This window comes from Rhamphochromis sp. 'chilingali', assembly GCF_963969265.1.
Source record: "Rhamphochromis sp. 'chilingali' genome assembly, chromosome: 14".
Lineage (NCBI taxonomy): Eukaryota > Metazoa > Chordata > Actinopteri > Cichliformes > Cichlidae > Rhamphochromis > Rhamphochromis sp. 'chilingali'.
This window is the reverse complement of record NC_137941.1, coordinates 6,661,781-6,674,783: the sequence shown is the minus strand read 5'-3', so window position 1 is coordinate 6,674,783 and position 13,003 is coordinate 6,661,781. Positions and strand designations below refer to the sequence as shown.

Here is a 13,003-nt window from a genome sequence, read left to right as displayed (position 1 = left end):
GTCGGACCGGAACCGGATTTAGAAAAACGTGAGCCAAAAAAGCAACACAAAACAGTAAAAGGTGGGATCTTTTTTGACGCACTTCTTCGGGTATTCCTATAATTCTGTTAACTGGGGAACTTTATGAGCAGCCAAACAAACTTTACTAAGTAATACTTTCATGGTGTTAGCCTGTGCTAGCAGTGTAGCTACGAGTCTGTTTTCGTCTCTTTTTTTTTTTTTTTATCAGCTTTTAAGCTTAAATTCTCCTCAGGCCGGAACTGCCTTACTGCTTGTTGCTATTCGAATGCTTAAAAACGTTAACATAAAACGTTATTTGAGCCATGAATACACCCAATCCGTTCGGTAGTGCCCATGGAGGAGCTTTCCAAGTCCCGAGCAGCAGCGTGAAGCCCAGCTTGTTCTCGTCATTTGGGCAGCAGAGCTCCAGCACACAGGCCCCGCAGAGTGTGGGATTTTTCGGTCAGCCGCCCCCTCAAGGAAGCAATATGTTTGGACAAGCCCCGGCCTTTGGACAGCCATCTGCGCAGACTTCAGCGTTTCCACAGCAGTCTGCCCAGGCTTCAGCGTTTGGACAGCCATCTGCGCAGGCTTCACCGTTTCCACAGCAGTCCGCCCAGGCTACAGCGTTTGGACAGCCATCTACGCAGGCTTCAGCGTTTGGACAGCCATCTGCCCAGGCTTCAGCGTTTGGACAGCCATCTGCCCAGGCTTCAGCGTTTGGACAGCCATCTGCCCAGGCTTCAGCGTTTGGACAGCCATCTACGCAGGCTTCAGCGTTTGGACAGCCATCTGCCCAGGCTTCAGCGTTTGCACAGCCATCTGCCCAGGCTTCAACGTTTGGACAGCAATCTGCCCAGGCTTCAGCGTTTGGACAGCCATCTGCCCAGGCTTCAGCGTTTGGACAGCCATCTGCCCAGGCTTCAGCGTTTGGACAGCCATCTGCCCAGGCTTCAGCGTTTGGACAGCCGTCATCAGGAGTAAGCAGCACGGGTTTTGGGGGTGGCACAACACCGGCTTTTGGACAGACTGGAGGGCCTGGTCAGAGTTCAATGTTTGGGCAAACGCCTGCTTTTGGGCAGGCTTCGGGATTTGGCAAACAGCCACCAGCAATCGGCCAGCAGCCCTCTGGGTTTGGGAGCCCACTGAGACCCACAGTGAGTCAGCCTCAGCTTCTCGGGTTTGGACAGCCATCATCATCATCCACCACTGCCACCACCAACGCCAGTCTGCTTGGGCCAGGTCAGAGCAGGAGCTTCGCACCATCTGAATTTAGTTTCAGGCCAGCCAATGAGGCACTTTTCAAACCCATCTTTAGTGCCAGTCCCGAGCCAACCAACCCCCCAACCACTTCACTGTCCAACTCAGCTTTTGGTGGGTCCCAGACAACCTCCAGCACCACCACCACGGCTGGTTTTTCTCTGTTGCCTAAGCCTGGGTCTTTAGGTTTCAGCTTCTCTGAACCAGCCTCAGCCCCCTCTATCTCCTCTCAAAGTAACCCACTAACAACTGACAGCAGTAGTGGTCCAGCTACCACTCTTCAGTTCACCTTCTCCCAACCAGCCACACTCACCAGCTCCAGCACTAAGGCTGCCACCACAGAGCCCACCACCCCGTCGTCTTTTAGCTTTACACCCAAAACCCTCCAGCCTCAGGCATCGCAGCTTTTTGGAGGAACAACTTTTGGTCAGCCCTCAGCTTTTAGTGAAACCAAAACCAAAGAAGAGGCTAGTACAGATGTTAAAGTCCATACTGCCCAAGGGGACATCAACATATTTGCACGGCTTGGCAAAGGCACCAAGCGGAAAGACGATCCACCAATCTCCAGCACCGGCCTTGAGAAATCAGCTGTCCCTGAGGAGGATGTTCCACCTGAAGCAGAGTCACCGAGACATCCCCCAAAGAGGCCGCTGATGAGGTCGCGTGGCGCACCAAGAGGATTAATCAGCCGAGCATTGAGCAGTCTTCGTAAGGATGGTGCTAAACCAGTGAGGCGGGAGGCTGCAAACGAACCGGAGAGGGAGGATGTCCAAATTCAGAGTGGTGACCTCTTTGTAACTCCACCTGCTGCCCAGACACTGACCAAAGATGTGCAGGATAAAGCCGAAGAATCAGGTGAGACATAAAAGTCATATATACTATGCATTAGTAACAAATGTTCGAAGGGTCATGACAAAAATCTTTCATCATGCAAAGTACTTCTAAACAATTGAAGACCAGTTTACTCGTCAGTGCTTACAATGACTGTAGTGATTTTTCTCTACAGATTCAGCAAAACCTTCAGAATCAAAGGTCGCAACCACGACCCCAAATAAACGTGGCTCACGCACTGAGAGCATGGACAGCCTGAGCGGCATGTCTCCCACCGACTGCACCTCACTCATGTGCAGGAACGTCCCTTCATCACTCAACAGAAGAGACACGATCGAGAAGCACTTTGCTCGGTTTGGGAAAGTTCACAAGATTATCTGCCGGCCCGCCAAGAACCTCACCATAGTGTACTTCAATGACCACGTGAGTCACCTCTTTGTACCCTCAACATCTTAAGTTAGAGGGTATCAACAAAACTGGCATTCAGTTTAACTTTTCTCTCTCAAGCTTCTACTCTTTTATTGCAAGTATTTTGGAGTTTCCTATTCTACTTTATAGAGTGTAATGTAGATTTTTTTTGTCTTTTCCCATCATCTCTTCCAGGCATCAGCGGCAAAAGCAAAGAAAAAAGGCAAAATCCTGCAAGGAAAAGAGCTTCTCCTCCTGTGGCAGAGAAAGAAGCAGAGTAAATGCAAACATTTCTTTAAAAGCTAGTTTATTTTGGCAAAAATATCCTCTACCACAGAGTGATGGTTCTTCTGTATTAATGTGTAATGTTATGGAGCAGGTCCAGGGGAGAAAGCGGGTAGATCTGGAACTGGAAAGGAGACGTCAGAAGGAGAAGGCCAGGAGGACATGGAGTCAAAAGCGGGTTCTTCTTCACCACTCCGGAGACCCACCCTGAGACCTCCCACACTCAGCAGCACGGTGACCTTCAGCCGCAGGTAACACAGCACCTAATTTTTACTTCACCAATAAAGCTGTCATGTAGTATGAAAAGTTTCCACAACATCATGGCTCTCTCACATGTGTCAGCTCCCCGGTGAAGAAACCTTCCCCCGTAAAGGCTCTGCAGTTTGACACTGAACCTCAAAAAGAGAGCAGCACCAGCCAGAGCTCCGAGCGCCCGGTCCCATCCTCTCTCCTCCCCCTCATCGGGCAGGTGGCTGAGACCGCAGAGGACAAATACCGCCTCCTCGAGCAGAGAGACAAGATCCTGCGTCAAGGCAAAGCCACCTCTCACATCAGCCATTATTAACAGAGCTACAAAAAATAAAATAAAAAGGTGTGAGACATTTAGTGCTAATGTCTTTACAGGCCGGCCAAAGCGGACAGACCTCCACCTTTCCAAGGTATTTGTGGGGACGTGTCCTGACATGTGTCCTGAGAAGGAGAGGTACATGAGAGAAACTCGGAACCAGCTCAGCGCATTCGAAGTCATTCCAAGCACAGAGACGGTAATGTCTTTAATATCAATATTAATATTATTTAAAATATTAAATTTGACCTAGAACTCCATGTTTAGTATTCAGAAGATTCTCTGGAGCACATTTAGATTTAAACGCTTTATTCACTTCATCTGATTGCACTAATTGGACATTTGGGTGCACAACATTGTAAACATATCTGCTATTCATAAATAATGAATGTGTAAATATCTGTTTAGGCTTAGTGATAAATAATAAAAAATATGTATACACTGGAGAGACACTGCAGACTAGAAATGTCCAACTCACTTAAGTTTGTGGGCCAAAGAAAGCCTCGTATGATGCCCGACAGTCAAACAACTAAATGTTTAAAACTTTTCTTTTAATTTAAACAAAAATTTGCTAAAAACTTTCAAATGTAGTGAACTGTCGATTACAGAACTGATGATGAACCGCCTGAGATACTTTTAAAGGTCTTCTTACATGTAATTAAAGTACTGTCATATTTTCACTTTTCACCCAGTGAGGTGATGTTAACATTACCTCAATGGGTAGTGCAGAATGAAAATGTATTGGCCCAGGGCAGCCCCAGGACTCACTGGAAAGGTTATACCTCTTGGCTGGCTTGGGAATGACGTTTTGTCCCCTTCCGATGAGATTAAAGAGGTGGCTGTGGTGAGGGAAGTTTTGGCTTCTCTGCTTAGACTGCTGCCCTGTGACTCAAACGCTGATGGATAGATGGATGAAATGGTTGTCAGTGTTTTTTGTAGCAGGCTGTAACCTGGTCATGCAAGGAAATTAGATTCTTCTTGCTGTAAACAATTTTTTCTCCTTCCGTTTCTGACCAGGTGGATCACAAAGCCGCCATCAAGGAGTACAGCCGCTCATCAGCCGACCAGGAGGAGCCCCTGCCCCACGAGTTGCGTCCTTTGCCGGTGCTCAGCATGACTATGGACTATCTGGTGACGCAGATCATGGATCTGGGCCACGACAACTACCGGGACTGGTACGACTTTGTCTGGAACAGAACCCGCGGCATCCGCAAGGTAGTGCTTCAGATGAGCTGCTCCAGCTATACTTAATTACAACTTCAAAAAAGCTGTTTTGTTTCTGGAGGTTTAGGTGGGTGATTGGTGTGATTTAGTCATTGCTCTGGAGAGACTGATCCTCGTCTCCATCTCTCACTCACAGGACATCATCCAGCAGCACCTCTGCTGCCCACAAACGGTGTCACTGATTGAAAAGTGCACCCGCTTCCACGTGCACTGTGCCCACCACCTCTGCGAGGAGCACATGTCAACGTTCGACCCCAAGATAAACAACGAGAACATGACCAAGTGCCTGCAGAGCCTGAAAGAAATGTACCAGGACCTGGCTACGCGTCACATCTTCTGCCCCCGTGAGCCGGAGTTCCGTCAGTACAGCGTTCTGCTGAAGCTCAACGATGGGGACATCCTGCGGTCAGTCACGGAAACATATACAGAATATACCCATTCGGTGCTCCAGCGAGCATTTCCTCTGTAATTTGTAGCTGCATCTCACACCTGACCCTTAATCTCCACGCAGTGAGGTGCAGCAGTTTCGTGATGAGGTGCGAAACTCCACCGAGGTGAAGTTTGCGGTGCAGGCGTTTGCTGCCGTCAACAGCAACAACTTTGTTCGCTTCTTCAAGCTGGTGAAAGGAGCCTCGTACCTCGCCAGCTGCCTCCTGCACAGATACTTCAACCAGGTCAGAAACTGCCTGGAAATCATGTCTGAATCTTTCTCAATAAGGTTGTTTACGCACTTTTTTCAGGGATGCTTCAATTGTGACACTTTTGGATCACAACCTAAATTTGCTGATTAAATCTTTGTTGCTCTTATTATTATTTTATTTTGTTTGTGTTGTTATTCATCTCCTGCACTGTGCCAGGAAACAATTTAATTATTTGATCTTTTATTCAGCACAAAATGAATGTGCCATACCAGATAATATTTTTATTTCCTGATATACTGTAGTCATCAAGCCTGATGGACTTTTTAATGACTTTTTTTTAAATGAGTGAGAGAAGGTTAAAACAGAGGATTGCAGTAACAGGATGGCAGCAGGATGTTATAATGCTTACACTTGTGTTGTAAGCTCGTGCTGTATCTGGAGCGCACGTCAACCAGCTGACGACCACCAAATCCCAGTTAACCAACTTCCTGTCAATGTAATTATTATTCCTGGAACTGTATGATGGCATAATGGTTGTTAGCAGCTGTAGCTTATATCTTAAACAATCCTTAAAAAAATATGATGCTTAACTTCAGCATGGAGATTAATTTAGATCTGGCAGGATATTAATTAAAGGGACAATATTTTAGTTTTTTGTTGGTTGAAAGGGTCAGAACAAATATTGATGTGTTGGAAAAAGATTTGGTGCTCATTAAAATAATACAGTTTTTTGTGCGGGTGTTGAAAACTCCTAAACTTCATGTCTGTGTGCAGGTCAGAGCTAAGGCGCTGAAGACCCTGAACATGGCTCACACTGTGGGTCCCCGCTCAACTTTGTTTCCTGTTAATGACGTCGTGCGGATGCTGATGTTCCGCACCACTGCAGAAGCGACTGACTTCGTCCAGCAGTACGGCCTCAACGTCAACGACGGGTGAGCGTCCATGCCACTGGTTTCTCTCTCAGCTCCTTTCAGTGGAATGCTGTGTTTCTAAGGTCGTATTGCAGACTTATTGCATCGGCAAGACCACCTTAAATAGCCTTTGATTTAATCTCGTTTTTGTGTTTTACGTTTTGTCTGCAGCATGGTCGAGCTGAGTCGAATAGCCTATCAGGAGCCAGAGCTGCCGCTATCCCAGAAGAAGTCTGAAGTGATTCTCGCTAAGAGAACGGTCTTGATTGGGGAGGTGGTAAACGGAGGGCCCCTCCCGAACCCTCCCCAGCACACCCCCGTCTGCAGCTTTGACTCCCAGAACAAATACAGAGGAGAAGGAGGCTTGATCGAGGCCACGCCATCCCAGTTTAAAGGTTAACATGTTTTATTTTCTCCAGTTGTTGCACGCACGTTAGGTTATTCTATTTCTGTAAAACTCAACTAAGAATGATCATTTGATCACATTCAGGAGGCGAGGAAGTGAATTCTTTGATGCCTGTTTTGCCGTTTCAGTTGTTGGTGACAGAATGGAGCTGAAGGCGCCACCCAGTGGCGAGCTGCTGTCTCAGGTCGTACCAGTCAAAGCTCCCGATGTTCCCGCTGCCTTTGGGCCAGCTGCAGCTATTATGGATGAGACGGGAGAGCTCTCGACCCACCCAGCTGAGCCCCAGCTGCTATTCCAGCCTGTCAGACCCCCGTCACCTCCACCCAAACCTCAGCTGGTGTTCAGTGATGAGGTGGGGAAGAGTTCCCAGCTCTTCATAGACATTACTAATTCTCATTTTCAATACAGACCGTTCTCTAGTAACTCTGTGTTTTTATAAGCAATGTAGATATTTTTGCAATTAAATTTAGGATTGCTCACTTAAAATCACTTAGTGTACCTTTAACAGTAAAGATAAAGAATTAATATTTTCCTTCCTTCTCTTAAAAGATGATAAGAACTCATTAAAACATCTTTTCTGTCGCTCGCTGCAGGACATCATGGCTGAGCTGGATGGTGTGGTAGAAGAGGTGGTTGATGCAGCAGTGAGGGAGATGGCTGAGGCCGGCGCCAGCTACGCTTCAGCAGCGCTCAAGTAAGCTTATCATGAAAACCTGTGATTGCAGTGTGTGGGAGGAAGTCCTCCGGTTAACGTGATTGATAACTGGCTGGGTTTTTTTGTTTATTTTTGTTTTGTGCAGGGAGAGCAGCGTGCAGGTGGAGATGATGGTGAGCGAGGTCCTGAGGCAGATGCTACAGGAGGTGTCTGCTGCCGAGATCAAGCTGGAGCATGAGCGCATCGCTGAAGAAAAACGCAAGCTTGAAGAAACCAGGTTGGTCTGCCAGCAGCTGGTTTATAACAGGCGTATCACCGCCCTGGGTTCAGTTAGGAAAAGGGGAAAATATCTTCTACTCTAACAACAGACTCGTGTTTTCCTAAGCCGCAATTGTGACTCTGTCTTAAATATTTTGGGCTGTTTTTGCCACGACTAACCCTGGTCTGTTTTTCCTTTTCTGTCTGTATCAGGAGGCGTCAGGAGCACGAGGCTTTCCTAACTCAGTTCAGCTTCTCTCTCTGCACAGAGGTGATGCACGAAGTGCTAGATGAGACCATAAAGGAGACCGCCGCATCTGAGATCCAGTAAGACTTAAACAGATCTGACCAAATGTGTAACTAAGAAAAATCTGTTATGTTAATTTTTGACCTGAATACAGTCGCTTTCCACGATACACGGTTCAAAATAATCCTTATTTGTCTTTTTTGGGCTTTGGCACAATTTTCAGTTCATCCTATGTCTCAGAGAAGCTCTTTTAGCTCCTGCCATTTAAGCCAACTGTCTTCTGATTGGCTGACCCACAAAGGAGGTGGGCGGGGCTTCTGTTGCAGATTGTGGAGAATAGAAAAACCAGCCCGACACTGAATGTTTGAAGAATTACTTACACACGCACACCAACCTCATTATTTAAGACTTGTTTCATATTTATTATGAGCATCCACTAACTTAACAGTATGCATGTGACAGAGGATGAGGACGAGTGGACATGCAAAACAAAAAGAGGAATGTCGTGACGTTGGAGCTCTTCGAGTGGCAGACATTAACTTAAAAAAATTGTTTTTCAGAGAGGCATTGAATGAGAAAGCAGAGCGGGTGGCTAAATGCACAGAGCAGGTGTGTGTGAGTCTAGTTGAGGAGACTCTGAATGCAGACATCGCTGTGTTGGTTGAAAACCTGCTTGAAGCAGAGCTGCAGCGTATCCACAAGTACATCAAAAGGTAAAAACATGGATAATGAAGGCACACGAGCAAAACAAAACAGCACCAAGAATCCCAGAAACGTCTTTCTGCAGTTTTTAAATATTCTTCTTCCTCATCTACCAGGTGGCGTGACGTGGTGGCTGTTCGCCGTCAGCTGAAGCGACAGATGCGAGGCTTTCCTGCAGCCCCTTGCTGCGTTGACCCTCGCTTCAAACTGAAAGCTCTGGCTCCCAGCGCCCCTGCTCAGCCCTCCATAGCAGATCTGGCTCGTGGTTTGGTCAACCTGGGAAATGCTGGCATGTTGGCGCTCTCCAGCACCAGGTGTGTGTATCTCCTGTCCTCTCCTGTCTCCTGTCAGTGTTGGACGATGAGCACAGTTCCTTTGCTGTAACATGTTTTCTGTCTGTCCAGGTTGTACGATATGAGACGAGGAGCAATCCACCAGATGAGAGTTCACTACTACTTTCAGCAGCTGCTTGAGTAAGTCCTGTTCCTGTGTTTGTTCAGTCAGCAGTCCGTGTCACAAAGTGTCATTTTGACCTGTTTCTGGCGTCGCCCTCAGCGAAACAGTTTGGGCGCCTCTCGACCTCCCGGCGCTGGTGACGGAAAGCATCCCCAACGCACCCGAGCGAATCTTCTGGAAGGCCGTCGTTCTTTTACCCAGCAACCATGAGAGCGTTGCCAGCCTGGCAGACAGGTGCTCTAATGCCCTAAAGATATTCTAGGCCCGGTTTTCTATGAACATTTCACTGATTGTGTCCTGTCTGTTATGATTTCAGGATCCTCTCTGACTGGCTGGAGGTGAAGCTTGGTGGGCATAAGGAGTCAGAGGGCAGGGAGGAGCAGCCAGAGGGCACCCTGCAGACACTGACTGTCACCAACACGCTGCAGGAGAGCGGACAGCGCACTCACAAAGTCCACATTAGCATCAAGGTCAGATCACGCGGGGCATGCAGAAATAGAAATATGATTATTCAGAGCAGAGCTGTGCTAGAATCACAATAGACAGGAGCTTCACGTTAGGTTAAATGTTTTAAGGCTGAAGCTGAAAGGCTTGTGTGAAGAAAAATAACTAGAATTGGCTTAAAGGGTAAAGAAGAAGCAGCTTTTTCAGGGACATAAATCATGTTTTGCTGAGATTAAAAGTACCAGAAGTCCGTTAATGATCAGAAAAAAAAAACGGTTAGGAATTATATTTTAATATTTCTTTCCCCACCCCGCAGGTGTCTCGAGGTCCGCTAAACGAAGACGGCCTGTCAAAAATGGAGGAGAGTTGTGAGCTCCAGGGGACGAGTGCCCTCATCATGCTGCTGCCCGCCCTGCCCACTGTGGAGCCTGATCAGGACGAGCAGGACGTCCCGCTGTTGTCCGCCTTGCTTCAGCTCAAACAGCTACAGCAAGCCAGCGCCTGGCACTGCCCACTGCCACTCGTCATCCTGGTACCAGGGCTAGACGGGGGCGCTGCTGATACACAGAAACTTGTTGAAGGTGAGAAATGGTAGTGAAGGCAGCACGAAGAGATTTCTGTAGTAGTTGGTAAATGAGTGTTTTTAAAAAAGCTTCATCTCTTCTAGCTCTGAAGCTGCACACACTGGTGACGGACGGCCTGATATCGGAGTATACGTTCTTCTTCATACCAGAGACCACTAATGATCTGCAGGGATCCAAACAGGTACGCATTTGCTCCTTTGCCATCATGGAGGTTTTTTTTGGTCTTGCTTTTTTTTCGGTCTTGCTTTTTTTTCTTTACTGACCTTCTCCATCTTCTCTCCGTCCTGTCCTGTTGTTTGTCTTCAGATAAACCAGGCCGTGCGCTGGCTGGCTCTCCGTACTCTGCCACCTTTCAGTCTAACCTGTAAGACCCTAGTGGAGCTCATTGAGTCCACCTTAAGTCATGAATTCAGTCCCAGAGTTTACTCCCACCGGTTGGAGCGAGCTACCGCACATCTTCCATCCCAGGATCCAGCTCCTGTCGTTCAGCTTTACAACGCAGTCCTGACTCACGTTGCTGATAAAGTGGCATCTCAGGAGCTCTGCGGGCTCTCATGGCCTCCGGGCGAATTCTGTCTGCCTGACATGAGGGATTTTGTGCCTCATCTGGCCTGGAACTCCTACCAGCACCTGGCCTGGCTGCGGGAAATCATCCTCAGCCTGCAGCTGCCAGAGTGGGAGCAGCTGTCCGCAACAGGTCAGTTTCACACAGAAAGAGATTTATCTTCCACAAAGATATTCAGAGGTTAATAATCCTATTTTATATATTTAATCATCTTATTTCTCTCTTTAGACTCGTGGTCTGAGCTGTGCTCCTCCATCTTTCGCTACGCCGCTAAGATCCCGGTCTCACGTCGCAATCAACCCCTCCTCATGTCTCGACTCGAAAACCTTCTGGAAAGAGTCAAGTTAAAGAGTCGGCGCACCCGAACCCCCGGATACGCTGGAGAAGACGATGTATGTGTGGACTTCAGTTTGATTCCTTGGGATGACGTGCTGGTGATCTGCATTGACCACAAGCTGAAGGACTGGCAGATACCTAAACCACCTGTCTGCCAAGGTGAGGACCATGCTGCTGTAATTAATTAAAACTAAATTTGAGACTAACTAAAACCATATAGAGCACTTAATAAAGTTGCCAAATACAATAAAAATGTAAAGACAATGTCTTAAGTTTTAGTCTTTGTCAGTTTGGTCTAATTTTCTGTGGAAGATCATCTTAAAAAAATGCCTATTTTCCACTTTGCTATTGATGTTTTTGACCCATAATTCCTATTTATTGTTTGTTTTAAGATGCTGTGACAGAGGATGGAGAGATCCTGGTTTATTTCCCCAAATACTCACTGAAGGGCTTCCAGCCGCCCGAGGAGTGGACGGAGGCCATGAGGCAAACTCACAGAGAGAAGCAGCAAGAGAAGGAGGGGTAAGGAGGCCCAGGAAAACCCCACAGGTTGTCAATGCCTCTGAGACATGCGCATCTTTCTTTTAATCTGACAGCACCTGAATGTGCAACACTATTGTGCAGTGCATGAAGCAAAAACTCATACTCCCCAAAAACAGTCCTACTTAAATGCTCTAAAGCCGGCGTCATGGTGGCATCCTTGGAGCGCCTCCTTTGCTCTTCCTTTGTTCCTAATTCCTCCGGTTTTCTCCCTCCTCAGGGTGAGTGCAGCTGCTTATGCCACACCCACCACGGCGACCCTCAGGCAGAGGTTGTTCCACAGTCTGGTGGAGCCCGTCGAGGCTACGTCAGCCCCGCTGGACATCACCCACACGCCCACGCCACCGGAGCTGCTGGCCCACAAAGTCCTGCAGAGCTTAGAGGAGGAGAAAGCTGAAAGCAAGAGGTATACCTACATCACTGCATGTGATGGTCATGGATTAGGGTGGTGGGGCTCACACAGGTAGGGAGTTTTAGCCCCAGACTAGATTTTTATGACCATAAGGCCATCCCACACCCACCAGTTCAAGTGAACCTCAGTGAACCTCATGGCAGTTTGCAAAATCATCCCAATTTTATTATAATGAGAATTTTCCACTTCTTTTGTGTCCCCTATGAGCAACTTTTCATCTGCTGGGTATCCAGGAGCAAACCATTACACCCTGATTCATTTTCTGCTGCGTTCGTTTCATTTTTGATTCAATATTAATTAAGAAGTCCCTGAAACCCTTGCGCAGATTCAAAAGGTTCTTGTTGACTGAAGATTGTTTTTAGCCATCTCTAGTGGAGCTAAACTTGAGAGCAACTGAATTTGGGCCTGAAAGAAAGAAACAAGAGCATTGTAACCAGAATGAACTCATAATCATCACAAGTCAAAATTGTGATTTTTAAATTGAAGTTTGATTGACTGGGGAGTCCGACAGTAAACACACCCTCTCTGCCTTTCTGCAGGAGCATGGAGCAGCTTCAGTGCTGGGTGGATGGCGACCCTTTGGAGCAATTGACCACCCCGCTTTTCCTCCCATCCTCCACCCTTCTGTCCATGCCCACCACCATAAGGCACACCCCCACAGCCAGGACTCGAGAGGCATCTTTCACACAGGTACGACTGTTTCCCGACACTGAAATAGGTTCGCTGTTTAAGCTGCTACAGATAAAGAAAATCTTTTATCTTTCCAGGAGCCTGATGATCCTTTGGAAAAAGTGACCCGGCGTAAGACTGCTCCTGAATCTTTGACGTGGCGACTGAAGGAGCTGGAACGCCAGATTTTGGCAAGCCAAGAGGAAGAACTGGCCTGCAGGCTAAAGCTGAGCGGCATGCTGAGCATCGTCGATGACTGACAGCACTTGAAGCAAACAGAAGTGTTTGCATCTTCATACCTGTCTGTGACATGATCATCACCTTTTCATCTCAGTGTGGTCGGGTTCACGGACTACAAATAGGAGTGTGGGGGTTTTTTTTGTTGTTGTTGTTGTTGTTGTTATTTTAAACATGAAAATGTATATTTTTAGCACTGGATTAACTTTGTAACACTGACTCCGGATTTATTGTTGTTTATTAAGAGTGTCTCTGTGTAACTAGCACATTAAACGCTGGGGATTGAACTCCTTTAATCCCACATTATTATTGAATATATAATTGTTGAATAAAAGTGGAATATTTTTCTTGTAAAACCGTTTGTCAT

The 13,003-nt window shown here is 47.2% G+C and overlaps 1 protein-coding gene across 2 annotated transcripts; it reads left to right on the top strand.

The window, feature by feature from the left end:
- The first annotated feature begins 21 nt into the window (after positions 1-21).
- On the top strand, positions 22-12,970 carry mcm3ap (minichromosome maintenance complex component 3 associated protein). 2 transcript variants are annotated; one of them, XM_080902642.1, is made up of 29 exons: positions 22-560; positions 621-2,115; positions 2,267-2,514; positions 2,695-2,776; positions 2,879-3,035; positions 3,127-3,317; positions 3,409-3,548; positions 4,367-4,564; positions 4,710-4,978; positions 5,085-5,247; positions 5,989-6,146; positions 6,297-6,520; positions 6,660-6,883; positions 7,125-7,225; positions 7,332-7,463; positions 7,658-7,771; positions 8,252-8,404; positions 8,510-8,707; positions 8,798-8,866; positions 8,949-9,083; positions 9,166-9,319; positions 9,610-9,874; positions 9,961-10,058; positions 10,184-10,574; positions 10,671-10,937; positions 11,171-11,300; positions 11,539-11,724; positions 12,270-12,420; positions 12,498-12,970. In XM_080902642.1, exons 1-29 carry the CDS (start codon positions 324-326, stop codon positions 12,657-12,659), a joined length of 6,492 nt encoding a protein of 2,163 aa, XP_080758768.1. In that variant the 5' UTR covers positions 22-323; the 3' UTR covers positions 12,660-12,970. The 2 variants fall into 2 exon arrangements, with proteins under 2 accessions (XP_080758768.1, XP_080758767.1); XM_080902641.1 differs by having other exon boundaries at positions 22-2,115.
- Positions 12,971-13,003: the final 33 nt, after the last annotated feature.